This window comes from Lichenostomus cassidix, chromosome 23, assembly GCF_008360975.1.
Source record: "Lichenostomus cassidix isolate B80296 chromosome 23, HeHo_3.0, whole genome shotgun sequence".
In the NCBI taxonomy this organism is placed as follows: domain Eukaryota; kingdom Metazoa; phylum Chordata; class Aves; order Passeriformes; family Meliphagidae; genus Lichenostomus; species Lichenostomus cassidix.
Genome location: NC_139503.1, coordinates 1,731,387 through 1,753,167, shown reverse-complemented (window position 1 = coordinate 1,753,167; position 21,781 = coordinate 1,731,387). Strand labels below are relative to the sequence as shown.

The window sequence follows — 21,781 nt, the reverse complement described above, 5'->3', positions numbered from 1 at the left end:
ATATACATACAAAATATAAATGGATATAAATTGGAAATGAATAAATGTATATTATATAGTGGGAGAATGCTTCTAATGATCAAAGGCAAGAGTCTTTGGATTGTTATCTTTTAGATAAAGAGTCTTTAGTCAGTTTTGCTACAGTGGAGAAAGAAACATAAATTGTTTCAAGGTGGAACGTCTGAAGTTATGGAAGGCCAAGAATGCTACAAAGGACTCAGTTAAGGAAAAATGGTTTCCATGGGAAAAATAAATATTTATGAAAAATAACTGGGGCGTCAAAATCACAGAAAAGACCCTGGTGGTAAGAAGAGGAAGGAGAAAGACACTAAACTTCGAGGGAGAGAAGGTGAGAGGTTCAGGTTTCGCTTTCAGACATGTTTTCTTCAGAAGATAACAGATACCAACAGAGAAAAGAAGATGTCACATCTCCTTTGGAAGATGCCGCAAGAGAAAGGAGAAGGATTTGGGTCATCGAGGCCCCTGCTATAGATAAAGGTGTGAAAAGGAGGCATCTAGGGCATCCCATCCCCTCCCGGGCAGCATGTGGGTGTGGGAAGCGGCGGCGCCGGCGGCCGCGGGGCGCTCGGGCCGGGGAAGGCGCTGGGCTGCGGCTGCAATCGGTGCGTTGCCCCTTTAATTGTGTCCCCAGCCCTCGGGCGTCTCTGTCCAACGCCCACGTCAGCAAATACCTTTTGTTTCTCTCCCGGTCGGGCTCGCAGGGCTCGGGGCTGCGGGAGCAGCGGCGCGTCGCCTCCAGGCACGGCGAGCCCCGAGGCGGGGCCGGGGACCCTGCAGCCACCGCCCGCTGCCCACGGCTCGGCGGCCGCCGCCCGCAGCACCCCGCCGGTGAGTGGCGGCTCCCGCACGCCGGTAGGCCGGGCAGGGCGCTGGGTTTGGGGCGGAAAGGGCCCCGCAGCCAGCCCGGTTGCGAGGGGCCGCGAGGAGGGCGCGGGGCTCCGCAGTGTCCGCGGGCGCCTCGGTGCCGCCCGGAGCCGCTCGGTGCCGCCCGGAGCCGCTCGGTGCCGGGGCTGCCGTGTCCCCGGCGGGCGCCATTTGCAGCCCCGGGGGCGGACACAAAGGGGCTGTGCGGGCGGCGGCGGCGAGAGGGGGCGGCGGGGGCGCTGCCGGCGCGGGGGCTGCGGGCGGCGGGGCGGGAGCGGCACCGGGCGTTCGGCACCGGGCACCGGGCGGGGGCACGGGGGGCTCCGGCGGAGAGGCGCCGCGGTTTCGCTCCCGCGGGCGGCTGCGGGCGGCACGCCCGGCCCGGGGCGGTCCGTGCGAGCGGAGGGCAGCGCAGCCGGTCGGGGTTAGCAGGCGCTGCATTCCCCGCGGAGGGAGCGAGGCCGGGCGGCTCCGGCCCCGTCGGGCGTCCCGGGCGGGCGGGTGAGTGAGTGACGGCGGCCGCGGCCAATGCCGGGGGGGCCGGGGCGCTGCCGCCGAGCCCCGCTCCCGGTGCCTTGGCGGCGGCGGGGGCTGGAGCCCGGGCGGAGCGGGGCGAGGCGGAATCGCCGGTTCGAGGCACGGCCGCGGTGGCAGCCGCAGCTGCTGTTGGCTCCTCGTCTTCTCGGGGCTGCCTGAAGGCTGCGCAGCTCCAGCGGGCGGCACGAGTCCAGCCCCGCAGCCTGGGGATGGAGATGCTCCCGGCTGTAGCACACCCGTCTCTGCCAAATAACGCGGTCTTGGCTTTGTCATCGCTCTTGTCTTGTTGGAAAATGAAGCTATGGTTGTGCATATCGTGATTTAAATATATTTATAAATTTAAGGAAATGAGATTACTTGTAAAGATAGCTGTAAAATTGGGTCTGACATCTTTGGCTGAGTTACACGGCATTGGAGTCAAGAGTGTAATTATTTTCTTCATTTTTTTAGAGCGACGTTTCATTTCATCTTTTCTGGGATGGAGATTTCTTCTCACCAGTTTCACCTCTTGCAACAACTAAATGAGCAGCGCAGGCAGGACTTGTTCTGTGACTGCAACATCCTGGTGGAGGGAAAGGTCTTCAAAGCCCATCGCAATGTGCTGTTTGCCAGCAGTGGCTACTTCAAAATGCTCCTTTCGCAGAGCTCGAAGGAGACGAGTCAGTCCACGACAGCCACATTCCAGGCCTTTTCTCCTGACACCTTCACAGTTATCCTAGATTTTGTGTATTCAGGCAAACTGTCCCTCACTGGGCAGAATGTCATCGAAGTCATGTCAGCTGCCAGCTATCTGCAGATGACCGATGTGATCAGCGTGTGTAAAACCTTCATCAAGTCGTCGCTGGACATCAGTGAGAAGGAGAAGGATCGCTACTTCAGCCTGTCAGACAAAGATGTGAGTTCCAACGGCGTGGAGCGATCTTGTGTGTACAGTGGAGGGTGGAGGGCAGAGAGCAGCCCCCCACATCCCCACTCCAGCCCAGACCCTGGGACTTGTATGATGGGCGGGAACGCTTGGAGCAATTTCAACTATTACCCCACCTCTCAAAGAAATGCCCAGCAGCAGCTGTCCAAACACGAGCAGCGGCAGGATTCCATCAAGAAATCCCGGCACCTGGGGCTGCAGCAACCTTCTGACATCCCCCACTATAAATCCAGCAAGCTGGAGGACAGGGCTGCCGAGCCCTCGGGCCACGCTGCGCCAGCTGAGGAGCAAGTTCACATCGACACGGAGGTTGAAGCTCCTCACGTGGGCTACCAGTTCGGCCAAGGGGCTGATGTGATGCCCAGGGGCTTGGGGGTGTCGCAGCAGGAGCACGAGTCACCCCGTTCCTCCAGTAAATCCAAGTCCTCTAAAGCTGAGGAGCAGTATGGCAGCATGCCCTCCATCCTGGGAGTCATGGGGAGCTGGGCTGAAGGTGAGTGGGGTTTAGTGCTGTTCAGACACAGACATCTGTTAAACCTCTGTTCTGACCCTGAGAAAATAGGTTCTACTCAATGAGTAAAGCACAACTGACAAAAGGATGGATGTGTTGTCCAGAAATATATGTTGGGAAAGTTTAATTCATTCTTTAAAAATAATTTTGAGTTATTGAAGTACCTGGGGTATTAAAAAAACTAGCCTTTCAGAATAGATTTAAGTTGGGATATTTTTAAGCTCGTTTTCATGGAATCACAGAATGGTTTGGGTTGGAAAGGACCTTAAAGCTCATCTCGTTCCACTCCCTACCATGGGCAGGGACACCTTCCACAAGACCAGGTTGCTCCAAGCCCTGTCCAAGCTGGCTTTGCCTGGTCTGTGTTAACACAGCCAATGGTCCCCTCGTCCTTTGTTGCACTCCTGTGTAATCCACAGGAAAACACAAAATCTTTGTGCTTGAAACAACCTGTGAACATTGCTTCTAATAGAAGTGATGTGCTATTCTCCTCATAAAACACCTTTTCCTAGAGCATTAGGTGACATGTTCTGCCTTTGATTTCTTTTGAAAAATCCCATTATTCCCTGACAGATGACCTGGCCAGGATGAGGTTCAAGTGCCCCTTCTGCAGCCACGTGGTGAAGAGAAAAGCTGACCTGAAGCGTCACCTTCGCTGTCACACGGGAGAGCGGCCGTACCCCTGCGAGGCGTGTGGGAAGAGATTCAGCAGGCTGGATCACCTCAGCAGCCATTTTCGAACTGTGAGTATTTTTAGCAACTGCATGATTTATTTAATGTGTAAATCTGTCTAATTAAACACAGTGTGAGCGTATCTGCTTCATCTAATGACTCCTGTAAGGAAGAGGGAACAGAAAATTAATTTGGTTTGGTTGCAGTCAAGTTGGAGTGTAATTTGCAGGAAAGGGGAGGAATTTGTTGTGTAATTGATGGCTTGCAGAGGTTCTGCTCTCTGCAGCCTGTGAGAGCTCCAGTGGGCAATTACCATGCCTGGGCTGGTGCAGTTCAGGGTTTGATGTCTCTCAAATTGAGTTAACTCTACAATCTGACGCTGCTCCGACTTTACTTTTTGCCATCCCCTTGGCGGATGCTTTCTCAAATCCATCCATTCCTATTTTCCCAGATCCACCAGGCGTGCAAACCCATCTGCAGGAAGTGCAAGCGGCACGTGACGGAGCTGACGGGACAGGTGGTCCAGGAGGGGACACGGCGCTACAGACTCTGCAACGAGTGCCTGGCCGAGGCTGGCATAGACAGTATCCGCATTGACTTGGAGGCTGAGGCGCCTCTGGAATTCCCACAGGATGGGGAGAAGGATTCCAGGTGGCACTACGGGGAGGACAACAGGTCCGACGTGGAGATCGTGGAGGATGGATCGACCGACTTGGTCATCCAGCAGGTGGATGACAGCGAGGATGAAGCAGAGGAGAAGGAAGTGAAGCCAAACATTAGGTAGTTGGAAGACAAGGATTGGGAATTCTGTGGAAGAGGGAGAATGTACTGTGGCCAAATGCCCTCTGCCAGCTGTTGGTGATCCTACAGAGACACGTGGTTAAACAGGTCCAGACTTGCATGTATTTATGGACACGTCATTGAGGCCATTCTGGTTTGTTATCAGAACCCCCATAAGTTGCTTTGTTAGAAAGAATCCATCCTGAAATAATGGATGAACAAGGAAACTGCAGTATTACACGCATAACTTTTTATAGCAGGCAATGGGGCACATCTCAAAGCCTCTTGCAAGGGAGTGAGGTCTAAATACTTCTAAAAAGTTGCAGATTATTGTAAATTGTCCATTTTTTACACTTACAGAGAGGTGGGGTTTCTATCACTGGGCGATAAACAAAGTATAAAGATCCCACACACCAAACAACCTCTCTTGAGTGTTCAGAAGTGAAGAGAATCTTCCATGAAATGTCATTAATTCTTCATGTTATGATAAGGAAAAAGGCAGCTAATTAAGAAAGAGCATTTAAAATGTTTCCGCACTTTCGTCTGAAAAAGGACTTTTGTAAAATTTATTAGGATAAGGTAAACCTTTAGTAGATCATTTGTTCAATGCCTATTTCTTTAAAATAAGTACATAAATGCTTAACACATCAGAGACAAACTGATTAAAAATTTGGATCATTATCTGATGCCAGTAGATCTTTTAGTCTCAAAATTGGGATCTCAGACTGGGCTGTTTTAATAAGCACTATTAAAATACTTTCTTTTTTTTTGGGAAACCTCTCAAAAATGCCCAGACATGGATGATCCTTGTGGGTCCCTCCCAGCTTGGGATATTCCATTCTGTGAACCTTCTCCAGTCTGTACCATATGCCAGTGAGAACAAGATGTACTGGAAGTTCTATACACCATATTTGTGTCATTTCACTTACAATTAGGCTTACAGAGTAATGATGAAGAAATTTTACTTCTCTAACAAAATAAGCTGCTTGGTTTTGTTGCTTAGTGAGTTTATCTTACCCAGCACTGTCAACAGGAGAGGAGCAGAAGATGCTCCCAGGGTGTTGCTGCATTCCTTGGACAGACCTGAGTGTTATTCCAATTCTTCATCCTGGGGTCATGGAACTCAATGGCTGTAGACTTAGAAAATTATATATTTTTTTTTTCTTTTTTACAGCTTTGTAAGCATGTTTGGCTGAACCTCGGGGATTCTTACACAACCATCCCATATATATCTACTATATAATCTTCCCCAGGGACAGCTAAAAAGTCACTATTTTATTTTTAGTTGTGTAAAAACTGTATAACCTTATTGTATCATCATGACCAGAGAGTGCAGCGTTTTCTTTCCAGGCTGCAGATGACCTGCCCAAGGTCTCTGAAAGAACTTCATGCTAAATTCAGTGTAAGCATTAAGCACCCTCCCCTCCATGGGAAGCATCCTGCTTGGATGTTCTAAGGACACAAGAAATGGTATTTCACTGTTCCTGAAAATGATCAAAAATTATAATTTATTGGCTTAGGCTTGGAGATGGGGGTAACTTCAAAATCTTTGTGATGACCCACATGAAAACACCTTAAACAGGACTTCCACTTGATTTTATGGGACACTTGGTCGGCAGCCCACAAAATGGACTTGATGTGAAAACAGACATTTAATTTCTTGAGAGCTTTTAAACTCCTCAAATGCCTATTATTAAATGGCTAGGAAGTATTCCTGAGCAACCTGGACTAAATCAAATACACAGAACAAGAAATATTTAAAAGAATATGGAGTAACTTTGCTCAAATTTCATAGATGTTTCCCTTTCCCTTCCCATTAAACAGTTTGACAACAAATTCCAGGTATCAGTGCCTGCTGTCCCAGGATACAAAGTGGCTGGAATTGCTCTGTGTGTGTTTGGGGATGGATTGAGGGGAGGGGGAAATAAAGTGTCTCTCCAGGCCTGAAATCTTAACTGTCAACTGCAAAGGTCAGACTATTAAGTGTTTCTTAATAGTGGGGGTGTTTTTAGAAGCAAAGGGATTTTTGGATCAATACTCAATTTAATTAGATATCATAAATCTAAGAATACTGAGGACCAGATGCTTCAGAACAAGATTTGAAGTGGCTCTAAATGGGCAAGTGGAACAATCTATCCATAGGAAGACCTTTACTTTTTAAACACAGGCAGATTAATTGTTGTTTGCTGGGCAAATAAGGGCTTTTTCTGGGCTTTTATATGTTGTTATTCTCAGTAGCATAACTAGATATCTGTAGTCATTTTTAAAGTATCTTATTAAGCTTGGAGTTTTAGCTCAAGACTGCGATTCCCACAGGTCAATTATGTTTTCTGTTTTTTTCAAAGTTACCATTTTTACATCTGTTGCCTTAATTTTGGTTGTTGTTTTCTTTTTTTTGTATTGCAAGATAAGATAAATGTTAAGTGCCTTCTGTTTTCCATGTCCTTTATTTTACAGTCACATTTTCCTTGTTTTTTTTCTCTAAATGAAATATTTGTTTTCCTTTTGTCTCCTTCCATTGTGTCTGTTTGTCTTCATATTTCTGTGAGGATCATGTGCCACTCATCAGCAAAAGTAAAATTTCCTTTCCTTTCAAAGAGGAAAGTAAAGACCACATAGGGATGTTTCCACTGAATTTATTATTTTCCTCGTGTTTCTTTCATCTTCATGTCTCTTAGGGGCAAAGTTTAGTGCTGGACTTGATCTTAAAGGTCTTTTTCAAGAATTCTGGGATTCTTTTTGCTTGGCTTGTGTTTGTTGTTGTGTTCACAAAACCACAGTCAAGAGTGAAGAAAAAATTAATCATCCTCTGATTAATGTTTCACCTCTAACAATCCGTATTTTCTGACAATATTTTCCCATCCTTTCAAAGGCTGAAATACTGAATTAAAGAATTCCCTTTCCCCCTTTTCAGGTATTTCTTAGAGAATTCTCTCTACCACATAAATGACTTGTGTGATGCTTGATTAGTTCTTTCACATAATTTTCCTTTTCTTTTCCCCCATTAAATTACCTAAACATCTGTGTTTACTATACAAAAAAAGCCACTTGTCCGCATCTTAAAGGTTAAAATGTTGGGCTGCCCCACTACACCAATACATTTTTTAAAAAAGACAGACCCCAAAAAACTGACCTCATAATGAATCTCCCTTTCCAACCTTTTGTAATTTGGATTCTATTCCAGTTCTAAAGAATTAAGATTTCAAAAAAAAAAAAAAAAGTATTGATTTAGGGTAGCTTTGAAAATACCTGAAAGCCCACAGATGGCTCACAGCAGACACTGACTGCTACTGAGGGTATCCTTCCTTTACTCCTGGCTCTGCAGAATGTTCCATCCTCCAGGATTTTGGGATCCCTCTCGAGTTTTCAGTGATAACTTAAAGAAAAAAAAACACAAAACACTCTGTTGGAAATAAAATTATGGAATATAAATTGTTCCCTGAAGCATCTGGTCACTGTCAGAGTTATTCCATTACAGAGCCATGCCTATGTCTACCTTATATGTTAATTACTGTTGGTTGGAGGCAACAAGTACAAAAATGCAATAGAGGAAAAAATCTCCAATTCTGCCCAAAAGACTGAGTTTTGAAGAAAAGGATGTTATAATCCTCCAGTCCTTGCCTGCAGACCTTTTCCATTAGGTATAAATCTGTACCAACACTGTCTGTTGAGTGATGGGTATAAGTTGATAAGCTACTAAGAAAAGCTTATAATAGCATTTAGTTAAATATTTTCTATACTGTTTAATTTAAAACCCTTCTACATTGGAGGCATAACCTTTCATCCTATTTAACTCATGAATTGCAAAGAGGAGGCTTATTCAGTGCATCAAGAATTTTAAACAGTGTGAGAACACAGAACAAGAGGTTTTGTGAGGAAAATTGGGAGGAGTGGCTGGAAAGAGCTTTCCCTGTCTTGGTTTGGCTGCTGGACTAAATTGAGCACCACTGAAGATCTCACCCGATGCTTGACTGTGGGAATGGGAACTGTTCTTTACCAGGTTCTTGCAGGCTGCTCTGAGGAGGGGACTGTACTGATGACTGCAGAGCTTCCTTCTCAAAATTATTCAGTGATCTCGAGGAATAAGATTGAAAGAACATCATCTAACAGGCACGAATTTGAAAGTGTCTTGTCTTCTAACAGCCATCCTGATTCCATTTTCCACCCAGAAGGGAAAACAGGACAATCTGTGTATTGCGCTCCTACGTGCAGAGCTTTGCTTTGGGCTTTTCCTCATTGTTTGAATACAGAAATCCCGTTATAAAAATGCTGCGATATCGAGTTAATGTCATTAATCCTACACCACGGAGCTCCGGATCTCTCCCGTTCAGGTGGCGCCTTCCCTCCGCACACAAAGGTAGCAACAACAAAGCCTTGTGTGCGGCAGGGCAGCGGCCTCGGGCAGCATGTGGGTGTGGGAAGCGGCGGCGGCGGCGGCCGCGGGGCGCTCGGGCCGGGGAAGGCGCTGGGCTGCGGCTGCAATCGGTGCGTTGCCCCTTTAATTGTGTCCCCAGCCCTCGGGCGTCTCTGTCCAACGCCCACGTCAGCAAATACCTTTTGTTTCTCTCCCGGTCGGGCTCGCAGGGCTCGGGGCTGCGGGAGCAGCGGCGCGTCGCCTCCAGGCACGGCGAGCCCCGAGGCGGGGCCGGGGACCCTGCAGCCACCGCCCGCTGCCCACGGCTCGGCGGCCGCCGCCCGCAGCACCTCGCCGGTGAGTGGCCGTTCTGCTCCGCACCGATGGGAAGGACCGCTCGGGCGTCGGGGCTGGCGGAGGCTGCGAGCGGGCGGTGGCGGGGAGGGCGCGGGGCTTCGCAGTGTCCGCGGGCGCCTCGGGCCGCCCGGAGCCGCTCGGTGCCGCCCGGAGCCGCTCGGTGCCGGGGCTGCCGTGTCCCCGGCGGGCGCCATTTGCAGCCCCGGGCGCGGACACAAAGGGGCTGCGCGGGGCGGGCGGCGGGGGCGCGGCGGGAGCTGCGGGCGGCGGCGAGAGGGGGCGGCGGGGCGGGAGCGGGTCCGGCCCGGGCAACAACGGGCGCCGGGCAGCGGGCGGGGGCACGGGGGGCTCCGGCGAGGCGGCGGCCGCGGCTCCGTTCCCGCGGGCGGCTGCGGGCGACACGCCCGGCCCGGGATGGTCCGTGCGGGCGGAGGGGAGCGCAGCCGGCCGGGGCTGGCGGGCGCTGCGGTCCCCGCGGAGGGAGCGGGACCGGGAGGCGCCTCCGCTCTGGCGGAGCGGCTCCGGCGCCGTCGGGCGTCCCGGGCTGCCTGGGAGCGGGCGGCCAATTCGGCCGGGCGGGCGGGAGAGTGACGGTGGCCGCGGCCAATGCCGGGGGGCCCGGGCCGGGACGGCGGCTGCCCCGGGGCGCTGCCGCAGCATTCGAGCGGCTCCGGTGCGCCGGGGCAGAGGCTGCGCCCACCGCGGACCCGCGTCAGCCACGGCTCTGCCCACGGCGGGGGGGCCAAGTTGTTCAGTCTGAGAACCATCATGGCTCGGTCGATAGAATTTCCGTTCTTTTGGGATACGGAGTAATCCCGCTGGGACATCTTTTCACCTCTTTTGGAGTTGTTAAGTTTCTTCTCTCTTGTTATGCAGGGCAGCAGCCGCAGGGAGACTGGAGATATACTGGGAATGTGATAGCGTTTTTTTAAATGAGAGCTCATCTCTTTAAATTAGGATTCAGCATCATTGATTTAGATTGTCATGATGATGTTTTTTCCTTTACAGCAAACCTTCCTCCTATCCCCCTGCCTGGAATGGAGATTTCTTCCCACCAGTCTCACCTCCTGGAGCAGCTGAACGAACAGCGGAAGCAGGACTTGTTCTGTGACTGCAACATCCTGGTGGAGGGAAAGGTCTTCAAAGCCCATCGCAATGTGCTGTTTGCCAGCAGTGGCTACTTCAAAATGCTCCTTTCACAGAGCTCGAAGGAGACGAGTCAGCCAACGATAGCCACATTTGAGGTCTTCTCTCCAGAGACATTCATGGTTATCCTGGACTTTGTGTATTCAGGGATATTGTCTTTAACGGGGCAGAATGTGATCGAAGTCATGTCGGCTGCCAGCTATCTGCAGATGACAGATATTCTCAATGTCTGCAAGACCTTCATCAAGTCCTCACTGGATATTAATGAAAAGGAAAAGGATCATTACCTCAGCCTCTCGGCCAAAAGCGCGAGCACTGAACCCACCCGTCCGACTCTTTACCGGTCCAGAAGGAAAGCAAAGAGCAACCCCCGGCGGTCCTACTCAATCCCGGATGAAAAGCCTAACGGGAATGAAAACTCCTGGAGCAGTTACAGCAGCTACCTGTCCTCCCAGGTGATCCTGCAGCGGGCAGAGACCCAGCTGTCCAAGAGAGGCAGGAAACAGGGCTCCACAAGGAAGCGCCGCAAGCACCTGGGGCTGTCCCAGAGCCGGGAGCCGGGAGGGTGCAAATCGGACAGAACAGAGCGAGCTGGAGCCTCGGATTCCAGTCCTATCTCCCGGGGGGGAGAGGAAGCAGAGTTTGATGCTGAAAACAACGTGGATCAGGATGATTATGGATATAATGGAGCAGAAGCTGTACCCAAGAGGTGGTCTGTTAGTCAGCTAGAACAAGAACTTTCCAGAACTCCTGAGTTCATGGAGTTAAAGGCAGAAGAACTGTACACCTCAATGCCCACAATTTTAGGGGTGATGAGTAGTTGGAATGAAGGTAAACAATAGAAGCAATTTGGAAAAGTTTGGCTTTATTTAGGAGAATTCAGATAATGCAGATAAATGTTTTGGAGAGAATTTGTATGGCTGCATGGATACCAAAAAGGTGCCTTGAATTAGAGGGGATTTTATCTACTCAGTTTTAGTGTTAACGAGAGTGCTAATTTTAGTGCTAATGAGAGACTTTGCAGCCAGAACAGGGCATGGGAATTGGGATGGGAGAGTGTGACCCAGGTATTTTGTAAAGTTAAACCAAAAAAACCATGCCTGATTATTCAGGCCCAAGTGGAGTTTAATGAAGCCTCAAGGGCTGTAATTGACTTAGGGACCTGAAGGACTGAATTTCTGCACTATCTGGCAGTAACAGAGGTGTTCAACCTCAATCCCATGAAAGTCCTTCACATGAGAGGTCCTGGCATTGCTGGGATGTTGCATTTTGGGGTCCAACTTGCCCAAACTCCATTTGCCACATTATATGAACTCCTGATGGACTGACAGCATCTGCCTGAGAAGGTGGAATAAAGCTGACAGGTTTATTCTCATGTGCATTCCTTTGGGAATGAACATGTCTCATATTCTGAAGGCATCCTTACATATCAGACAGAGATTATAAATGGCCAAGCTCAGAACCATTGGAAGAGTCAGAGTTTTATATATATTACAATATATATAAATAGCCACATATTTGTGATCATCTGTATGTCTAAAAAATACTGTCACTAAGAAAACACTATCAAGTGGTTAATTAACATGTTAAATAAGAATAAAAATACAAGCTTTGGGGAGATAGAAGTATCTATATGCCCCAAAGCCTGTATTTTATGTATCTTTATATACTTATATAAGTTCCCAAATATTTGAGGATTTTCCCTATTTAAAGGAAACACGAACTATAGTATATTTTAAGCTGAAAACTGATGAAAGTGCAGCAACCCAGGCTCTGTCTTGTGCCTTGACCCTGCCAGGTGACCTGCCCAGGATGCGTTTCAAGTGCCCATTCTGCACCCACACGGTGAAGCGCCGCGCTGACCTGAAGCGCCACCTGCGGTGTCACACCGGGGAGCGACCCTACCCCTGCGAGGCCTGCGGGAAGAGGTTCACCCGCCTGGAGCACCTCAGGAACCACTTCCAAACGGTAGGAAAACCCACCAGGGTTAGCTGGTGGCAGCTGTGTAAGCATTTCCACACCCAACACCACCAAAGCGGCACATCAGCTTGAATTATTTATTATTTAACGTGGCAAATCGTATTTAAAATGTGATTTTCACTGTCTTAAAAAAACAGATGAAGGCTGATTTTCCAAATTTTATATCCCCTCAGATACACCAAGCTGGCAAACTGATCTGCAGGAAGTGCAAGCACCACGTCACGGAGCTCACGGGCTGCGTGGTTCAGCAAGGGACACGACGCTACAGACTGTGCCACAAGTGCTTGGCAGAAGCCAATTTTGACAGCATCCCTGAGGATTTGGATGCATCTGAACATTCTCCTGTCTCCTCCACGGGAAACAAACGTCCCAAATGGGCTTTGGAGGAGGAGCAGAAATCAGATGAAGAGACAGTGGAGGAGGAGCCCTACAATTTGGTTGTCCGACAGAATAATGATGATGTTCCAGATGAGGTTGAGGAAAAGGTGAAGCCAAATCTTAGGTAGATCTGTTTGTGTTTTTGTTATTGTTGTGTTCAAGATTAAATTACTCATATCTGACCAAGTAATGCCGGTTTACTACTTTTAATAAAATGAAATGTTGCTAAAATTCTGTTCCGAGAAGCAAAATTTGGACTAAACCAAGTTGTTTTGTACTTGCAGACATGGAATAGTGTAATTGCTTTTAAATGTCATCCAGAAAGCAGAGAATCATAAATAGCCTGAGTTGGAAAGGACCCACAAGGACACATGGAAGTCCAACTGCTCACTTATTATCTGGAAACTAGGAGAATTGGTTTGTATTTCATCAAAGACTTACTCAGAGCTCCTGCTCATTATGAAAGTGTGAACCAATTTACAGTTCTACAAAGGTTCTGTACAGGACAGATTTTTAAAAAACAAATATTGCTAATTTGCTTTTGAAAAACTCTTACTGAAGTGAGCAGCTGAGAAATGTTAAAACCCTTTTTTTTTTTTTTCTGGCATTGTAATTAACTTGTACATACACATCAGAGACTTCCTAAGAAAGGAGTGAAGGAAACAAGTGGAATTCTTCCTGCTGAAGAACCTATTTACCAGAGGTTTGTTTTCTCAATGAACTTACAGCTTCTTGTAGTTGAGAAAAGCATGATTTAGGACTTCCCACAGCCAGAGTAGAGTAGGTGACCAGAGCACCTGTAGTGCACTTGGGTAGTATGAATTTGCATTTTTTTTTGTACTGTGAATTTTATAGAAAAATACACCAACGTGGTTCCAAGGAAAATAAAAGTGCAATCACTGGAAGTACAGTTGTCAGGTTTTTTCCTTTTTTTTTTCAGGACTGATGCAAGATTTGCTTAAACCCCTGTGTACCTTAAACCAGGAATAAAGAGGCCAAGTCCTTTCTATTTCAGTGGGACATTTATGACTTAAGATCATAGAGCTACTTTAGAAAGGCTTTCCTGGTTGTATAACTTCAGAGTGCTTGAGAGCATAAAAACATTTTTATAAGCACAATATCCCTCAGAGATTAAGCAACCTTTGTAATTCTGGAGTCTCTTTAGCTTTTGCAGTCATCATATTTTTCCCCCAGTCTCTTGGATCAGAGAACCTGCATTCGGTAGAGGAACTAAAAACGCTCAGTACTGAAATGATTAAGGAAAAAAAAAAAAAAAAAGCTCAAGGAGTGCATAGAAGAAACCTTCTGCCTGAGAGCAGAGAATGGCATTCCCAGTGGGTACTCTTGATAAAGAGCCACTGTTTGGTCTCATGTCTCATCTGATGCTGTGTTTCCTTTCCCGTTAGCAGCATCTGTAGCCTGAGGTTACTGCCAAGAAAGCAGAAATTCCCCACAGAGAAACTGAGAACAGCCATATTGATCCACATCCAGGTTCTGGCTCCAACAGCTGCCATTAAACCCTCTAAAAATCAGAATGGGGCAAGCTTCTGTAATAATTCCCTAATGCTCTCTCAAACTCCAGCATTTTTCTACTTTCCTTGAGATTTTGCACATTTAGCAACAACAAATGCAGGTTTTTTCCAAGTACTTCACCACTCTACCTTTAAATTTTGTACATCAACAGGATCCTTTGGCACCCCCAGAAGGGTTTGTTTCTTAATTAGCCACTTTTGGGCAGTTAATTGTCTCAGTGGGCTCCTCTAAAGCCCTGCTAAAGCAGCACTGTGAGCTGAAACCTGCCACTGCCACAGCTGTGCAAATGGAACAAGGCGAATTTGAGGCCTGTTTTATAATAAGTATTTAATAAATATTAAAAAAATAGATGGATAACACTTACTTAGTTAATTCCAAATGTTTCCCTAGCAAGCTCCTGTCAGCATTTCAAAAAGGTAGAGCACTTCAGTGTGTTACTGTAGCCTGAAACTGATCTTGGGGCACCTCAGCATTTGTCTACAAAGTTAAAATTTAACTACATCAATTTCTTTCCTTACATTTTAGAGAGCTGAGCTAAAGGAAGGCTGCCCTCAGCCCCTACACCCACCTCCCCACAGCTCCTCAGCCCCCTGTGTCCATCTCCCCATAGCCCCAGCTCTTGGCCACCTCTCCTCAACCCCAGCTCAGGCCCTCACCCACCTCCTCAGAGCGCCAGCTCTGCCCCTCAGCCACAGTCCCTCAGTCAATGTTCCTCACTCCACAGCCCCTGACCCTCAGTTCCTTGCCCATCTCCCCACAGTCCTGGCTCTGCCCTCACAGCCCCTCAACCCCAGCTCAGCCCCTCACAGCTCTTTGCCCACAGTCAGTGACTGTCTACCCATCACTCCTAACCTTCAGCCCCTCACTCAGAGCCCCAGCACTGCCCCTCAGCCCCCTGTCCACTCCCCAAACACCAAGCCCAGCCCTTTGCCCACCTCCCTTCAGCCCCAGCTCTGCCCCTCAGCCCCTCACTCACCTCCCCTCAGCCCCAGCTCTGTCCTCACTCACCTCCCCACACACCCAGCTCTGCCCTCTCAGCCCCTCACTAACCTCCCCTCAGCCCCAGCTCTGTCCTCACTCACCTCCCCACACACCCAGCTCTGCCCTCTCAGCCCCTCACTAACCTCCCCTCAGCCCCAGCTCTGCCCCCTCAGCTCCTCACTCACCTCCCCACACACCCAGCTCTGCCCTCACTAACCTCCCCTCAGCCTGTGGGGAACAAAGGCCGCCTCAACTCGACGCCCGATTGGTCGATCCCCGGCACGTGACGCAGGCAGCCAATCAGCTCGCAGCGCGGCGCTGAGGGGCTGCAATGGCGGTGCTGCCCTCAGTGCCTTCGGAGTTCTCCTGAGGCGAGGAAAACGCAGGGTGTGAAAATCACACTTATTTTGTACTATTAAACTGGCGCGTTGCAATTCTTACTGATAAGAAAAAGTCTGCTCACCTTAGTGGGGAACAAAGCACGAGTGCAATTCATTTGTGTCCAAATTTGCCAGTTAAAATTACTCCCAAGTCCATTAATTCTTTCAGTCCAAGTTTTATTTCATCACTGCTTAAAAAATAAGAGGGGTTTTATCCCTCAGTCTTTACAACATGGAAATATAACCAGAACAATTTAAGATTGCTTTACAGGATGAGATACCGTGGTGAGGCACTTGGAGCATTTAGAGGAACAGAGCAGGCCAGGCCTGTGCCCCTCATGTTTAAATCTAATTAAAACAGGAGGCAACACACGTTTGCCATCCTGGGATTTAAAACAAAACACACTTTTGATTCTTGTTGATTAATTTCGATTCAGTGAAGTCCATAATCCTTTGACATTAAAGGATGGTCTGTACTGTCCTCTGTAAAAGACAATCGGCCTGATCCAAATAATGTTTTTTTTTAAAAATACTCAGTTTTCACAAGACACAATTGGGAGTGAACTCAGTGAGAACCTGGACCATCCCTTTCCATTCCAGCACAGCAGCAAAGTTGCCAACTTTTCAATGAGGTGATAAGAGGATTCCAGGTACACAGTCACATGCTTTAAGATTTCACGTGGCAATTTATTTACAGCAATTCAGCACCACCTGCTGGCACGACTTCTTTTTAAACTCATTTAAAAGATGTGGTGGTTTGTTTGCTTAATTGGTATCGTTTTTTAGATGTCTAATTTTAAACACTTCTGTGTTACATCTGAGCCACTGCAGCTATTTTGGATTTATATAATATGGAGGAGGGATGTCAGTTTAGAATTAGAACATGAAATATGCAAATGAAATCAATCTAGATGAACATTATCTCCTGCCACCTTGCAAAAATGGAGTATTTTAGTTATTAGCTCCACCGGTTTTTGTATTTCATACAGTCTTTAGCACATGTATCAGCCTTAAAAGCTGATTGCCAGCATTCCTGTGAGACTTCCAACCTGTAAAAACCTCTCCATAGCCCTCAAAACCCCCATTAATTCTTCTTATTCTCTGTCTCAGTCAAAACAGACATTCCCTGCAATTACACCCTTCCATTTCTGATTTTAACTGGCCAGTTCCTCAGTTTTTCCCACAGGGATTACAGTTTTAGGGGGCTTTTGCCAGATGATGACCAATATCCACTCAACCACAGTCTTCTTGCTTTAAATATCAATGATGACAAAGACTTCTGGCTTTTCATCTTCACAGATCTGCATGGCTGAGTAAGTTATGGCTTTCACCTCTGTGCCCTAGAAAAGAGACACAAAGCATAGACTTTTAAAATTATAGCCCTTTTACCAGTTCATAACCCCAGTTCTTATCACTTTCCTCAAATGCTAGCCAGTTTTTACTTCCCAAAAGCTGTAATTATATTTGTTCTTAGGAATAAGGAAGTTGCCATACTAAAGGCCAAACCAAGTAGTGAAAAAGGAACTCTTCCTGTATTTTATTGCCTCTTAATATCACAAATTCCTCCCCTTACACCTGACAGACCATCAACATTTGCTATGCTAAAAGTGACAAAGGTAAAGACATCAGGTTTTGCTTCTAGCAATTCTTTAGGGAAAAAAAAAAAAGAAGAAAAAAAGCAAAAACTGACTAAGCAAAGAGCTGTACCAATAGTGTGAAACCCAAACACATCAATTCTGAATATAGATTGGTTTTCTGTGTTATCAGGATCACAAAAAGGAAGGCAATCATTGAGTTTTTCTAGTGCTGAGGAAATATCATGCTCAGGTCAACAGTTTCAGGAGCACATTCCCAAAAAACCATGCAGAAAGTGAGATCTTGAGTTCAGTGGTATCATTCAGCCACATTTATATTTTGATATAAGTATAAACCACATCTCCTCCTCCTAATGTGGAAAAGCTGGAGAGAAGAACCACTGCCTACCTGTGGGTGTTTGCCTAAAGAGAACTCTTCTCCCCACCTGTAAAGGCAAAAAAATAAAAAATGTAATTTTGGTAATATTTACCAGATGTTATAATTGGCTTCAGTGATGAGTACACAACAGTGAAATTTTCATTTAAAGCCTCCAAGGAAGCAAGAAAAGTCCACAGCCCATTTTTAGACCGTGCTTTAGGCTCACCCAATTGATCTTATTTTGAACTGCATTCTGTCAATGTGAAGCACTTTCACTTCCTGCAGAGAAAGTGGGAGGAGAAATGTCAATCAGTCACACCTTCTACCTTCAGGCAGAAATTCCCACTAAATCCTACTTACAAAGGTTATTTTCCAATGTTTACACACCTTCCACCCACCCAGGTTGCCCCAAGCCCTGTCCAACCTGGCCTTGTATTTTTTGTGTTCCTTTTTCCCCTAAAATACCATTGCATCCAGAGCTGGGATTATCAGGGAACAGCCTTGTCCTACAAATGGAAAAACCTGAAACCAGAACACTCACCCTGGGTATAAAGAACTCATCAGCACTGAATTTATACAGCCACTCATCCAGGAAGTGGAAGAGAAGAGACAGCATGTCATGCCCTGTGTGGTTGAAGCAGAGATGTCACCTTTTTTTCAGCAAAAAAAATTTCAGTTTTTGTCTCAGCAAAAAACAATTTTCAGAGCACCTCAGATGTACAGGAGATTCAGATTAGCGATGCTTCATTAGATTTTAATTAACTGCAGTGAGACTACATGTGAAGAGTCAGATTTTTGGTACCTTTGGACCCTTTCTCCATCTCATAACTGTGCAATCCTCACCTTCTGCCTCTACTTCCACTGTATCCACAGGTTCCACAGTCCCTGTATCTGTCATGTAGCCAAACATGGCCATAACACACTGCTCAAAGGCTTCTTCCAACGTGTCTCCCCAGGCATGGAGCCTAAAAACACATGGAATAACTACTGGAATAGAATACTGGATTATAACAAAATGAAACAGCCCCAAAGTAACATGCAGGTGAGCAATGAGAACACGGGAATTAAGGGAGAGGAGGTGAATGAACAAAAACCACCTTGTTTTTCTAGGAAAAGGAGATTGTGAGAAGAGTTTCTTGGGAGAATATGGAAAATAAATGTTTTGCCAGCCACCTAGAAAGTTCTTTCCTAATATGGCTAATTGGTGTCTGTAAATGTAAACCACACAGAAGAAATTTAGTTTAGAAGGAGATTAAAAGGAGATTTCAAAAGACATTTCTGAATAACACAGGCTTAGTCAGAAGCGCTGTAGGAACATTAGAAAAGAAACCAAACATGATTCTATGGTGTCCCAAAAGCAGGAACAAAAGTGACCATCAAAGCACCCAGTGAGTGACATTTCATAGCTCCACAAGGTGTTACAAACAGTCCTTGGCTGTTCCCCCAGGCTTAAAGCAGTGTAAGAAATAATCAATTTGTCACCCTGAGAAATCCCAGCTGCCCACACTTACTGCACGTCTGCTGTGTGATCCAAATCTGAGGAAAGGAAAAGGAATGATGTCACCAGAATTATTTATAACATGAGGATTAAAAAAACCAAACATTAATATCTGATTACCTAACAAAAATTTTTTGCATTCATCTGCAGATGTGATGAATCTATTTTGTAGTAGATTAGGAAAAGTTAGCACAGGTGGAATTTTGGATTATTTCTGCCAAGCAGCAAAATAAACCCATAAACCCTGTTTAATATGATTATGTCAGTGTAGGGTTTGGCTGCTGTAACCCAACAGGCTTCCACAAGTTAACTGCAATAAAAAGAAACTTTAACCAGGAGTAAAGAGTTTATGCTGAAGTCTGCAGGACTGAAAATTATTCATGCAGAGGATGAGATTTGCAAATATTTCTAGCTCAGTGAGGAAATCTACCTGTCCACACCCAAAAGCAGCCATTATGCAAAGAGAAGGATTTAAAACATAGGATGTTCTATAAAATAGAAGGCAAACTCAACTCGTAAAGCATGACTAACATCCAAAGGATGTATCCAGTTTTACATGAACGTCATTTAGATTTATCCAGAGGAACGAAAGAAATGCAAAATTACGGCAGAACTAAGTTGGGATGTGAAATAAATGCCACACCACGATCACTTCAACTGAAAAATTGTTCTGGTGCTGTTTAGAGAGTTCACAAACTATTAAAGGGTTCTCAACAACGGTCTCTAAAGCAAACAAATTCCTTTGGATGTAAAAGAAGGATAAAACCTCTTCCAGTTATGGAAACGGCATGGCTGTTGTGCTATGTCACCGTATTTCTGTGCTTCTATCACATAAAGATCTGAACACATCCTAAAAATATAAATTCTATCAGAGATACAGACATAGTCCCTTCAGAGAGAAGGAAAACAGGCAGGGAATGGTCCTCTGCCTTAAGCTGGCCCTTGGGCTACCACCCACATCCTCTCAGGAGACATTCCAGGGGTGGGGAAAGGCAGAGATAATGATCTTTAAGTGGAGCACGTCGGAGTAAAAACACCACTTGCAAGACCAGCACGCTTTTGAATGTCTCCTCCTACATGAGAGGTAGAAAAATGGACTGCCTTGCTGAGAAATGGCTTGGAAAGGGAAAGTTTTCAAGGTGAGACTTGAGTAATTTATTTTCATCATTATCTTTTTAGTGCCCATAACAAGATGGGCATGAAGAAGAAAATTGATTTCTGTATTTGCTGTTGTCTTCCTTGTCCTCACAACTACACTGTCGCACACACAGGATAATATTAAAAAAAATAAAAGTACTCACATTCGTATTTCTTACAGAGAGGGGGATATTTGGCTTTCACAGCCTTCTGCTCCTCGGTCAGGTTGTAATCTCTCTCCTCGGCTGCCATGGCTGAGGGCTGCCCAAGAATCCCTCACTTCCTGCTGCTGGGGAACATCCACGGCTACTCCCTCTCTTCCTGGCGCTGGGCAAACGCGGCCACGGAGCGATTCAAAACCTGCCAGGCGTCCTGCTGGAGAGCAGCGAGAGCTCCTGAGTGCTGGATGAATTAATTTCGGTTATATTGTGTCAAACGGGGAGATGGGGAAGTCGGGAGTTCAATCCCACATCCCTGAATTGATGTGTGTTCAGCCAAGGGAAAACATTCCTTATGGAAATTGTGGACTTTGGCCTTTTCTGGGCAGAAATAAGTTTCTTCCTCCTTATTGTGTACACTGAGCATTCCATTCATTCACAACTAATAAAATACAGCAGTGATGCAAACAGCTGTAAAGTGAATTACACTTCCATGCTTTGGGTTAATTTTAATTAATTTTTCGAGGGTGCTCAGCCCACTCTACATCAAATACCTGAAGTGTCACTGCCCCCAAAACCCCCTGATAGGATCTTACAGAATATTTTTCTTCGGGAAAAAAAGAAAAACCGTGTTCTCTTAGGACAAGGATTATATTTAAGCCGCCAGACCTAGAAGCACGTGTGTGACAAATCCAGCTGTCACCCAAGTGCAAAGGGTTTCTTGTGCTCCTTTTCTGGCAGATTTTTAAAATAAAACAAAAGAACTGCATCAAGCCCCCACTTAAGAGTCAAATTCTCACACATTATCTCAATAGTTGCTGTTTTCCTGTTACTTTGTAGATCCGACAGACACAAACTAACAAACCCGATTAACTTCAGCTTAATTAATTTTCCTCTCCACATTTTCAGACATCATGACCATTCTTTAATACTTTTGTGCATTTTAACATTTATCCACAGCTGATCCCAACACTTCCCCAAGCAATGCAATTAATTTAGAGATATCCCAGAACTTTTACACAGGAGTTGGTTCTTACTCCATTAGAAACAAGGCATAAGGTTTCCAATTCCTCATTTCAGGTAAACATCTAGGTATGTTGCAAAGAGAAGTCTGAAATCGAGGACTCGGGGCATCTCTTGAGGAATAAACCCAGTTTTGGTTTGGTATCTGATGTTAAACCTGTTAACCCTTAACTGTGGAGAGTCACATTCCAGGTTACCCTCAGCAGCCAACCAGAACCAGCAAATATTACATCTCTAAAACTCACCGCCGCACTGAATTGTGGAAAAAAAGGGAATATATTCGTGCTTACAGGGAATTAACCACACGCCGAGAATACCCGATGGTGTCAGGGCGGCCCTGCAAGGAGGCCTCGGCCCACACACGCACCGCTCCGCTCCGGTCCCGCCCCGACACGCTCTGCTCACGGCTGTGGTGACCGGAGGGAGCCACAGCCACGGTTCTTCCCAATCGGGGACCGGGAGCGAGGTGCAGGGACCGGGAGCGAGGAGCAGGGAGCGGTACCGGACCGTAACCCGGCCTCCCCTCAGCGCGGGGCGCGGCCCCTTTAAGAGCGCGCTAAGGGCGCTCCGGAAAATGGCGGCTCCCAGAGGGA

The 21,781-nt window shown here is 46.6% G+C and overlaps 3 protein-coding genes across 11 annotated transcripts; 2 read left to right on the top strand and 1 right to left on the bottom strand.

Moving 5' to 3' along the window:
- The first annotated feature begins 717 nt into the window (after nt 1–717).
- On the top strand, nt 718–6,745 carry LOC146427770 (zinc finger and BTB domain-containing protein 8A-like). Of its 2 annotated transcripts, none has more exons than XM_085081186.1 (4): nt 718–849; nt 1,873–2,840; nt 3,432–3,601; nt 3,982–6,745. In XM_085081186.1, the coding sequence occupies exons 2-4, from the start codon at nt 1,901–1,903 to the stop codon at nt 4,312–4,314; spliced, it is 1,443 nt and encodes a 480-aa protein (XP_084937312.1). In that variant the 5' UTR covers nt 718–849; nt 1,873–1,900; the 3' UTR covers nt 4,315–6,745. The 2 variants fall into 2 exon arrangements, with proteins under 2 accessions (XP_084937312.1, XP_084937313.1); XM_085081187.1 differs by having other exon boundaries at nt 737–873.
- LOC146427769 (zinc finger and BTB domain-containing protein 8A-like) lies at nt 776–13,430 on the top strand. 3 transcript variants are annotated; one of them, XM_085081183.1, is made up of 4 exons: nt 776–849; nt 10,030–10,998; nt 11,966–12,135; nt 12,321–13,430. In XM_085081183.1, the coding sequence occupies exons 2-4, from the start codon at nt 10,059–10,061 to the stop codon at nt 12,651–12,653; spliced, it is 1,443 nt and encodes a 480-aa protein (XP_084937309.1). In that variant the 5' UTR covers nt 776–849; nt 10,030–10,058; the 3' UTR covers nt 12,654–13,430. The 3 variants fall into 3 exon arrangements, with proteins under 3 accessions (XP_084937309.1, XP_084937310.1, XP_084937311.1); XM_085081184.1 differs by lacking the exon at nt 776–849 and adding an exon at nt 6,865–8,667; XM_085081185.1 differs by lacking the exon at nt 776–849 and adding an exon at nt 8,721–9,021.
- A 2,149-nt stretch (nt 13,431–15,579) lies between these two features.
- TSLIG1 (tRNA splicing ligase complex subunit 1) lies at nt 15,580–21,776 on the bottom strand. 6 transcript variants are annotated; one of them, XM_085080927.1, is made up of 8 exons: nt 21,434–21,776; nt 20,172–20,409; nt 18,884–18,908; nt 18,216–18,337; nt 17,914–17,996; nt 17,599–17,651; nt 17,403–17,439; nt 15,580–16,759 (listed from the first exon to the last, which is right to left on the bottom strand). In XM_085080927.1, the coding sequence occupies exons 2-8, from the start codon at nt 20,257–20,259 to the stop codon at nt 16,673–16,675; spliced, it is 495 nt and encodes a 164-aa protein (XP_084937053.1). In that variant the 5' UTR covers nt 20,260–20,409; nt 21,434–21,776; the 3' UTR covers nt 15,580–16,672. The 6 variants fall into 6 exon arrangements, with proteins under 6 accessions (XP_084937053.1, XP_084937051.1, XP_084937049.1 ...); XM_085080925.1 differs by having other exon boundaries at nt 20,172–20,382; XM_085080923.1 differs by having other exon boundaries at nt 20,172–20,379.
- Nucleotides 21,777–21,781: the final 5 nt, after the last annotated feature.

Coding starts and splice junctions, on each gene's coding strand:
- LOC146427770 (XM_085081186.1), top strand. CDS start 1,901: ATGGAGATTTCTTCTCACCAGTTTCACCTCTTGCAACAACTAAATGAG. Junction 2,841..3,431: donor CATGGGGAGCTGGGCTGAAG/GTGAGTGGGGTT, acceptor ATTCCCTGACAG/ATGACCTGGCCAGGATGAGG. Junction 3,602..3,981: donor TCAGCAGCCATTTTCGAACT/GTGAGTATTTTT, acceptor CTATTTTCCCAG/ATCCACCAGGCGTGCAAACC.
- LOC146427769 (XM_085081184.1), top strand. CDS start 8,577: ATGCTGCGATATCGAGTTAATGTCATTAATCCTACACCACGGAGCTCC. Junction 8,668..10,029: donor CCTTCCCTCCGCACACAAAG/GTAGCAACAACA, acceptor TTTCCTTTACAG/CAAACCTTCCTCCTATCCCC. Junction 10,999..11,965: donor GATGAGTAGTTGGAATGAAG/GTAAACAATAGA, acceptor TGACCCTGCCAG/GTGACCTGCCCAGGATGCGT.
- TSLIG1 (XM_085080927.1), bottom strand. CDS start 20,259: ATGGCAGCCGAGGAGAGAGATTACAACCTGACCGAGGAGCAGAAGGCT. Junction 18,909..20,171: donor TCTCTGTAAGAAATACGAAT/GTGAGTACTTTT, acceptor TCCTTTCCTCAG/ATTTGGATCACACAGCAGAC. Junction 17,440..17,598: donor TTCAAAATAAGATCAATTGG/GTGAGCCTAAAG, acceptor TTGCCTTTACAG/GTGGGGAGAAGAGTTCTCTT.